At 44.2% G+C, this 10,283-nt stretch overlaps 1 protein-coding gene across 1 annotated transcript in view; it reads left to right on the forward strand.

Annotated features, from left to right (window-relative positions):
* The window catches only part of LOC129853134 (gamma-aminobutyric acid receptor subunit pi-like), a 59,826-nt gene that overhangs the window by 39,698 nt on the left and 9,845 nt on the right, over positions 1-10,283 (forward strand). Inside the window, exons 3-8 of the mRNA XM_055918863.1 lie at positions 128-195; positions 692-909; positions 2,953-3,035; positions 8,772-8,909; positions 9,501-9,653; positions 10,044-10,234. Coding sequence (XP_055774838.1) covers positions 128-195; positions 692-909; positions 2,953-3,035; positions 8,772-8,909; positions 9,501-9,653; positions 10,044-10,234 — 851 coding nt within the window. The remainder of the gene's footprint in view (positions 1-127; positions 196-691; positions 910-2,952; positions 3,036-8,771; positions 8,910-9,500; positions 9,654-10,043; positions 10,235-10,283) is intronic.

Below are 10,283 nucleotides of genomic sequence, written 5' to 3' on the forward strand. Positions count from 1 at the left end.
ATGAAATATGCTTTATTGACATGAAAGTACAGCTCTTACATATTTTGCTCTCTCTCTCTTTCTGTCTGCTTCTCCCTCTCTCTCTCCCCTCCTGCCCTTTCTCTGTGTGTCTGTCTCATCTCTGTAGATGGGCCAGTGACTGTGGGCATGAGTTTGGACGTTGCCAGCATTGACACCATATCAGAGATCAACATGGTGGGACAACTTCCTGTGTCATTTATGACGCATTGTACATTGTGATAAGGGGTGAAAGTAGATTTAATTTCCTCCCGGTACGGGACATACTATGATTTTTTTTAATGGGCCTAATCATAGAATTAAATATAATCTCTATTAATTCAATGAGATTTGTAATTTAACTTTTGAAAAGTATTTCCTTTTGTTGTGGCATAACCAGTCATAATGTTGTCATCTGATTGTCAAATAAATCACTTCAAAAGGACTCCTTTACTAGGCCACCCGCGCACATTCATTCATCCACATATTTTCATCCTCCAAACAGTGGTGAATGGAAAGAGACATCTCTAACACAAAACACCAACAAGTCTAATGACTCATTAGGCCAGAATTTGTGATATTAAAATACATATTACAGTCCAGTATATCCAGTATGTCATGCTATGTAATCAGCTGTTAGACTTGAAGATGCACTGTAACTGCAGTAATGCTGACCTTTGACATTGCTCCGTAGGACTACACGGCCACCATCTTCCTGCGTCAGCGCTGGACAGACGAGCGCCTGGTGTTTGAGGGGAACAAAAGCCTGAGTCTGGACGGCAGACTTGTGGAGCTGCTCTGGGTACCAGACACCTTCATCGTAGACTCCAAGAAGTCTTTCCTCCATGACATCACTGTGGAGAACAGGCTGATCAGGATCTTCCCCAATGGAACAGTGCTCTACGCCCTGAGGTGAGTCATCTGGAGAAACACACACACACACACACACACACACACACACACACACACACACACACACACACACACACACACACACACACACACACACACACACACACACACACACACACACACACACACACACACACACACACACACACACACACACACACACACACACACACAGGGATCCATCAATACAAAGAGCCTTGGACTACACTGAACAAAAAAATAAATGCAACATGCAACCATTTCAAAGATTTTACTGAGTTACAGTTCATATAAGGAAATCAGTCAATTGAAATGAATAAACGAGGCCCTAATCTATGGATTTCACATGAGTGGGAATACAGATATGCATCTGTTGGTCACATATACCTTTAAAAAAAAAAGTAGGGGCGTGGATCAGAAAAGCAGTCCGTATCTGGTGTGACCACCGTTTGCCTCATGCAGCGCGACACATCTACTTCGCCTGTGGCCTGTGGAATGTTGTCCCACTCCTCTTCAATGGATGTGAAAAGTTGGAGATTGGCAGGAACTGGAACACGCTGTCGTACACGTCGGTCCAGAGCATCCCAAACATGCTCAATGGGTGACATGTCTGGTGAGTATGCAGGCCATGGAAGAACTGGGACATTTTCAGCTTCCAGGAATTGTGTACAGATCCTTGCGACATGGGGCCGTGCATTATCATGCTGAAACATGAGGTGATGGCAGCAGATTGATGGCACGGCAATCGATCTCAGGACCTCGTCACGGTATCTTTGTGCATTCAAATTAACATCAATAAAATGCAATAGAGTTGAGTAGTACTTGAAAGTATTTTTACTTAAGTACTTTACACCACTGCCCACCGGCACCATGGGGCACTCTGTTCACAACAATGACATCAGCAAACCAGCAGGTAGCCTAGTGGTTATAGCATTTGGACCAGTAACCGAAAGGTTGCTAGATGAAATCCCTGAACTGACAAGGTAAAAATCTGTCGTTCTGCCCCTGAACAAGGCAGTTAACCCACTGTTCCTAGGCCGTCATTGTAAATAAGAATTTGTTCTTAACTGACTTGCCTAGTTAAATAAAAAAACGCTCCCCCACATGGCCATATGCCCGGTACAGTGAGCATTTGCCCACTGAAGTCGGTTATGACGCCGATTTGCAATCAGGTCAAGACTCTAGTGAGGACGACGAGCACACAGATGCGCTTCCCTGAGATGGTTTCTGACAGTTTGTGCAGAAATTCGTCAGTTGTGTAAACCCAGAATTTCATCAGCTGCCGGGTGACTGGTCACAGACGATCCCCCAGGTGAAGAAGCCTGATGTGGAGGTCCTGGGCCGCCGGTGTGGTTACACGTGGTCAGAGGTTGTGAGGCCGGTTGAACGTACTACCAAATTCTCTAAAACGATGTTGGAGGTTGCTTATGGTAGATAAATTAACATTACATTCTCTGGCAACAGCTCTGGTGGACATTCCTGCAGTCAGCATGCCAATTGCACGCTCCCTCAAAACATGAAACATCTGTTGCGTTGTGCAAAACTGCATATTTTAGAGTGGGGCTTTTATTGTCCCCAGCACAAGGTGCACCTGTGTAATGATTATGCTGTTTAATCAGCTTCTTGATATGCCACACCTGTCAGGTGGATGGACTATCTTGGTAAAAGAGAAATGCTCACTAACAGGGATGTAAACAAATCTGTGCATAACATTTTAAGCCTTTTTGTGCATATGGAAAACATTGGGATCGTTTTTTTCAGCTCATGAAACATGGGACCAACACGTTACATGTTGTGTTTATATTTTTATTCAGTGTAGATACTGTAAGTCCCTGCAGGATCACTAAATCAAATATTGCTCAGTGTGCTCAATGAGAATGAGTAATTGGATTATCTAAAGCAGTGATTGAACAGTGCAAAGGGTTTATTTTAGGATTGAGGAGAGGGACACAAACCGCATTAGTGCCTTCAGAGGTACGCCAGAGGGAATACATGGGGAAACACTGAGATGGTTCTGCTAGGGGGAAAGAAACCTCTGTTAACCGTTTTCTCTCATCTCTCCAGGATCACCACCACTGTGGCCTGCAACATGGATCTGACCAAATATCCCATGGACAAGCAAACCTGCACTCTGCAACTGGAGAGCTGTAAGATTTCCAATTCACTTCTACATCTAGGCAGCAGCGTGGCTTAGAATTTATTCAACTCCTATAGTAGTGCTTTTCACGACAGAAAGAACCGCAAAGCGCTTGAAAAGCAAAACTAACAACAATCAAATAAAACAGCTATGTGATAGCGTAGGCCTGGACTGTGTTTCAGCTGGAGATGAACATTTTGATTATTTCAAGCCTCCAACAGAGGGAGCAACAGTCAAGAGGGAACCGCATGGCTTGAGCAGAGTGACGAGGTCAACAGGGAAAGAGGAGCAAGGCAGGCAGCACGGTTCATCTTCCATTCAAGCCATCTCACAGGCACCTCCCCGCCCCCGCCATCTGACTGCGACTTCTCTGTTGTCGTTGGTCAGGGAGGTGACCAAGAACCTGATGGTCACTCTGACAGAGTTCTAGAGTTCCTCTGTGGAGATGGGAGAACCTTCCAGAAGGACAACCATCTCTGCAGCACTCCACCAATCAGGCCTTTATGGTAGAGTGGCCAGATGGAAGCCACTCCTCAGTAAAATACACATGACAGCCCTCTTGGAGTTTGCCAAAAGGCACCTAAAGACTCAGACCATGAGAAACAAGATTCTCTGGTCTGATGAAACCAAGATTGAACTAATTGGTCTGAATGTCAAGCTTTACGTCTGGAGGAAACCTGGCACCATGCCTACGGTGAAGCATGGTGTTGGCAGCATCATACTGTGGGGATGTTTTTCAGTGGCAGGGACTGGGAGACTAGTCAGTATCGAGGCAAAGATGGATGAAGCAAAGTACAGAGAGATCCTTGATGAAAACCTGCTACAGAGAGCTCAGGACCTCAGACTGGGGCGAAGGTTCACCTTCCAACAGGACAACGACCCTAAGCACACAGCCAAGACAATACAGGAGTGGCTTTGGGACAAGTCTCTGAATGTCCTTGAGTGGTCCAACCAGAGCTTGAGATGATCTGCAGTGAAGAATGGGAGAAACTCCCCAAATACAGGTGTGCCAAGCTTGTAGAGTCATACACAAGTAGACTCGAGGCTGTAATCGCTGCCAAAGGTGCTTCAACAAAGTACTGAGTAAAGGGTCTGAATACTTATGTAAATGTGATATTTCAGTTTTTTTTTAAATACATTTGCTAAAATTTCTAAAAACCTGTTTTTGCTTCGTCATTATGGATTATAGTGTGTAGATTTAATTTAATCCATTTTAGAATAAGGCTGTAACGTAACAAAATGTGGGGGAAAATCAAGGGGTCTGAATACTTTTTGAATGCAGAAGGGAGTTGTGCTTCAAATACAGCAGTTCTGTAACATCATTAATTGAGCCTCTCGTTCTCCTTAATTGCCGGCCTCAACACGTTACTGAAAGAGATGAGCTGTATATTTTAAGCTCTGGACAGTCAATTCAGATTCAGAGTGTTTAGTAGTTATATGTACAGGGTTGCAGGTGTGATCGCAGGGTACAGTGAAAATATTAGCTTCTGAGCTCCAACATGCAGGACTAAGTTAAATAAAATAATGAAAATGGTCATAAAAAACAACTATAGAAATAGAAATAGCACTATATACATCATAACAACTTTAGCATTGATTAATAAATAAATGGCCATTAGGGGGGAGGCATAGTAAAGACTTTTGAGGGGCTGTACGAGGGAATGACCATAGGTGGAGCAGCATGACCATTGAGGGCGTGTGGGAACCAAGTAAAATGAAAACAATAAAGCTGTACTGCCTGCGTCTCAGAGATTGAAGGGGCGATGGCTTGAGTGGCTGGTGTACCTGATGGCGTTTCTGCGACACCTGGTGTTGTAGGTGTCCTGTAGAGCAGGCAGTGTGCACCCAATGAGGCGTTCGGCTGCACGTATCACCCTCTGAAGTACCATGCAATTTGCGGCTGTGGAGTTGCCGTACCATGCTGTGATGCAGTACGACAGTGTGCTCTCGATGGTGCTCCTGTAGAACACTGTGAGGGCCCTCGGGGACAGGCTAAATTTCTTCAGAATCCTGAGGTTGAAGAATCGCTGTCGTGGCTTCTTCACCACGGTGTCAGTGTGGCTAGATCATTTCAGCTTCTCTGAGATGTGTACACGCAGGAATTGGAAGTTATTGACCACAATCAGTCCACAATCAGCTCCTTTGTTTTGCTAACGTTGAGGGAGAGGTTGTTTACCTGGCACCACGCCGTCAGAGTGCCTACCTCCTCCCTGTAGGCTGTCTCGTCGTTGTTGGTAATGAGGCCTACTACTGTTGTGTCGTCAGCAAACTTGATGATGGAGTTGGAACTGTGTGAGGCCACACAGTCGTGGGTATGCAGGGAATACAGGAGGAGATTGTTGGCAGATGCAAACAGATGATCATATTTAGGGATTGAACATAAAAAGCGTTTTGCGATTTCGTTCATACTGGGGAACCGGTGTTCAAGTTGTGTGGTTGCAATATCAACAGACACTTATCCCTGGTATGTCTTTGCATGCATCCTTCACGACTAAGTTTAAATTGTGTGCGGCACAATGGACACAGGCTATAATGCACAATGTCTCAGGAGAGACTGTCTGGGTTGGCAATACTCAGTAGCCTATAGAAAACCGTAGGGCCAGCAAACCTAAAACTACAGGCAGTGGTGAAAATATTTGCACACAAACAAAAAGAGGACTTCAGGGGAGTTCCTCAAGTTGGATTTCATTTGATTTAGTTGAATTTACCTTGAATATTGCAGCCCATTTTTGTAGGCTATTAGCCAGACAAAATAGTGTCTGGATTTATCCTCAAGCCGACTACTTTTTCCTCATTGTTAGGTTATTTGATGTGTCATTTTTTGAAAAGGTTTTATAACTAGCAGCTAAATACGGTATATAGCTATAGATAGTACACTGCATAATGAAACAATCCCTGGTAAGCTAGCGTTTTGAGGGTGAACTGACTTTATTATTTGGCATTAATAGACTGGTTTTACGCACGGTAACTTTCTATCCAAGCTGGGAGAGAGCACGAGGACGGCTCATGTCATGCCGGTTCAGGTAGCCTATACAGGACAGATGGTTATGAGCTGATTAGTATCCTGTTGCATCAAACATGTATTTTACAATCTGCGATGTTTGAATTTCCAACTTGAATTACTGAACAGGTCATTATTGCCACATGCCAACAGTCTAAAAATGGCAGCATTGCAACACCATGTATAGCTTTAGGAAATGTTAGGCAATAGACACATAGACATGACTACATTTCAGCACCATGGACAGCGATCGGTTTGTGTGTGGCTGTCTGGCTAACACATTCTGTGTTACAAAACTGTGTTACGCCAGTGCAAGTCATGCTAAGCTATAGCTATAGCTATAGCTATATCACATGCCAACAACGAACTCAGTCAGAGGGAGCTACTGTTCCACTGATCCCACTCAATACATGTAGAGGTTAACTCAAGTCAAGTAAATTGTTTTCCTCTTTACATTACTGCCAGGCTAAACATATTCTGTGCATCCCAGACTCCCAGAGCCTTGCTTCAGCAGCACACTGAAAAGCGCCAGACTGTGAGCTTTCATTATTTTTAATGTGCTGCCAAAAATGGAACATCATTCCCCGCTCCTCTTCACTCCCCAGGCTGCGCTCCACTTCCAACAGGGAAGTTTAAAGACAAAAGATTACACTGTTTAGATAGAGATGAAGGTGACAACTGTAGTGGCTACTGACAGCAAAAAAGGCCTGGAGTCAGAAGATGTTCCCAGCCATGTTTGATTGTTGCTTAATGACGAGACCACACTCACCACAGGGGAGGATGCTGTATGGATTTGGTTTTGAAGATTTTTAAAAAGTCTCTATGCAGCCATTTTAAAGATGCCCCCATCTCATTGTATCAGTGAGGAGGATATTTTAAGAGGCAAAAGCTTTCCCTTCACCAGGCTGCAGGGTAGTGCACTTTTCAGGCTTCAGAGCACTTCAAGATCCTTATGTCCTAATGTAACCGTTCACGCTCTGCTGCATAGGACTGCGGCGCCGGCGCATGCTTCAAACCCTTATTTGCACATTGCCCTGACCTGGCAGCCATGAAAATAACGAGTTCAGTCGGGTAAAAGGGGCAAACATATCAGCACTGAGGAAGTTACAACAAGAGATCCTGAGCCTCAGCAGCTTCAAAGTCTCTGTTGCTTTTCGTCAGGGTGATCTGCATACTACGTTAAACACACTTTCCTCAATAATGTATGCCTTCCTGGATTTTCATACATGTCAGGGGAGATGATGAGATGGCAGTGTAAGAGCCATGAGATCATGGGAGATCATTCTCATTTGGGCAAAAGACCGTCCTCTGTCTCTCTCCTCAGTCCTCTCTCCCCCCGACTCGCAAACCGATAAGGGGTCGAGGACTGTGTCAATTCGTTAGTAGGCAAACGGAAGAATGTCCTCCCCGTCCCGATAGCCATCCTACCGTGGAAGAGTTTTGAAATCTGCCACACACCCTTTCAATCAGCTTTTGTTTTGCCAGAGGAGAAAGACATGCACACGGTTAAAAACAATATGGTCCTTATTGTTTTAGCAATAAATGTCTTGCACTACTAACTTCATTTGTTTTGAGCACTTTACACATTTACTTTGGGATCCACCGCTGTAAACGTCATTTGCCTAATGATGCGCAAGTGTAGGAGGCTTTTCAAGCAAGCGCATTTCCGTGTTCACTCTCTTCTCCGAAGCTCCACGGTTAACTTTGACCTTTTTCATGAGGAGGCGAGAGAGAACTGAAGCGAGAAGATGCAGGACGTGAGCAAAACTAATTGATAAAAGGCCAACCAATGAGTGTTTGGTCTAATGAAGCAACAGGAAATGGGGATCCTCTGTGTCCCAGTATAATGGAGATTTCTCCTCCTCCAGTCAGTCGCCTCGTAGGGCTTCTTATGCTACATCGTCCTCTGCAGGTCAATTACTGAACTACGTCTCATAATGAATCTCCAAAGGCATGAGGTTAGAAAACTGTTTCCGAGCAGACCTGGGTTCAAGTACTATTTGAAATCTTTCAAATTCTTTGAGCATTTGCTTTACCCCGCCAGATGTGCCAGGTGGTTTCAGTCAGTTTCGGAGCTGTACCCAGATTATCAGGAAGAAAAACTGTCAGTACTTTATAGCTTATACAGTAAGTAGCTTGCTCACTTTATAGCTTATACAGTAAGCAGCTTGCTCATTCGTTTATTATACGTTGTTATAAATACAGTGTCAATATGAGGTCTTCTAAATCAAATGTAAACTGGTTGTAAACCGGTCTGTAGGATTGTGTAAGGTACTGACATAATATAAGACCTGAAATATGGATGAATCAACTGCTGTTGTGTTAGGCAGGAAGGAAACTGTTAAAGCAGCGCTGTCCTCAATGTTGTTGTTTCCTTCTTGCCCTCTTTTTTCCCCCTTCTCTCTCCCTCTCTTGAAGTAAGGCTGCATTTGCATTAGCATTTCCTATTCACTCCTACTGGATGTCACAGTGCTTCACAATGACCAATGGAGGGCTGTTGCTCCTGTATGCTACTATTATTTAATAAAACGTTTACATGTTAAAGTTTGCCTGTGGCTGTCACACACTTACAGCTCAGTAGCCAGCTAACCTTTATTCATTGTTTTATGGATGACCGTTTGTGTTTCTATTACATGTATAGTAAGTAGTACATGTGTGATGAAGTGTTACTGCAAAACATGTAGTCGCTTAGTGTAATAGACCCCCATTAACTATCTCTCTCTCAATATATATATATATTTACAGGGGGCTACAACACCAATGATGTGATGTTCTACTGGACCAGAGGGAATGAGTCGGTCAGTGGTTTGGACACGCTGCGTCTGGCCCAGTACACAGTAGAGGACCACTACACCTCTGCGTCTGAGGCCATCTATGAAACAGGTTCGACTTTCAACTCCTACTGTGCCTCGAACATTATCCTTTCATTGTCCTTTCACAAATATTTTGGGCAACTGTTTAGATTTAGTCTTTCGTGACAGTTGTTAGCCATGTTCATCTTTTAAAGGGAAGGTTCACCCACGTTACAACATGACACATTCAGTGTCCTCGCCCTGTAAGCAGTCTATGGGCAAGGTATGACAGTAATCCATGCTTTGGTTTCATTTCCCTGACAGTGTTTCCATTTGCAAACGTTTTAGCATTTGTGGCACAAATCGCATTCAAGTCATGGTACCGATATTGCAATTTTTTGCGCATCATCCAAATCATCCGAAAGTATCATAAATGTATTGTGAAGTTCAACAAAGTCACTTATAGATGATTTGAGCATGATGCGCAAAAAAATGCTAATATCTGTACCTACCTTGTCCATAGACTTCATACAGAGTAAGAAAACCAATATGTAATTTTGTAAATTGGGTGAACTATCCCTTTAAATTGATATTTGGTAGTAAAGGAACCCTTGGGTTCTATTAGCACACTCATTCTAATGTCTCTCTGCTGTCTCTCTCTCTCTATCTCTCTCTCTCACAGGCCACTACCCCAAGCTGATCTTCCACTTTGAGCTGAAGAGAAGCATCCTGTACTTCATCCTGGAGACGTATGTTCCCTCTAGCCTGCTAGTGGTCCTGTCCTGGGTGTCCTTCTGGATCAGCCAGTCTTCCGTCCCCGCAAGGGTCTGCATCGGTAAACCACTGTTCCTTAAACCAGGAAGCACACCCACCAATCAAATCCATGCTTTTACCACCCTATCACACTCTCCTCCATGCAAAGCTGCTGATCAGAAGCTATTTGGCTGTCTGAAAACGTGTAGAATGCTGGCGGTTAGGGAAAGCAGGATGTTCCACAAGTATATCACACTCCTGTTAGCCTACCTTTATATTACTGTAGTATAGAGTACACATCTAGCCTGGTGTATTAAGGCCAGGTAACTCAACTCAAGCTGAATCCTATTGGTAGTTCATCATTAAACTCTATAGTTTTGTTGTTGTTTGTGAATTGAAAGGAAGACTGGCGATCTTGACGCTTTCAAATATTGAATGACTCATCCAACCATTGTGCCGTGGTTTGTGACAGGAGTGACCACGGTTCTGACCATGACCACATTGATGATGGGTGCCAGGACGTCCCTGCCCAACGCCAACTGTTTCATCAAGGCCATCGATGTGTACCTGGGCATCTGCTTCAGCTTCATCTTCGGAGCCCTGATCGAGTACGCCGTGGCCCACTTCTGCACCCTCAACCACCCCGACGCCAACATTGTCATGGTGAGGCCTTCAGCACTGTTATCAACAGTGGCGCGGTTATCATTGTCAC

Source organism: Salvelinus fontinalis, chromosome 1 (genome assembly GCF_029448725.1).
Source record: "Salvelinus fontinalis isolate EN_2023a chromosome 1, ASM2944872v1, whole genome shotgun sequence".
Classification (NCBI taxonomy): Eukaryota; Metazoa; Chordata; class Actinopteri; order Salmoniformes; family Salmonidae; genus Salvelinus; species Salvelinus fontinalis.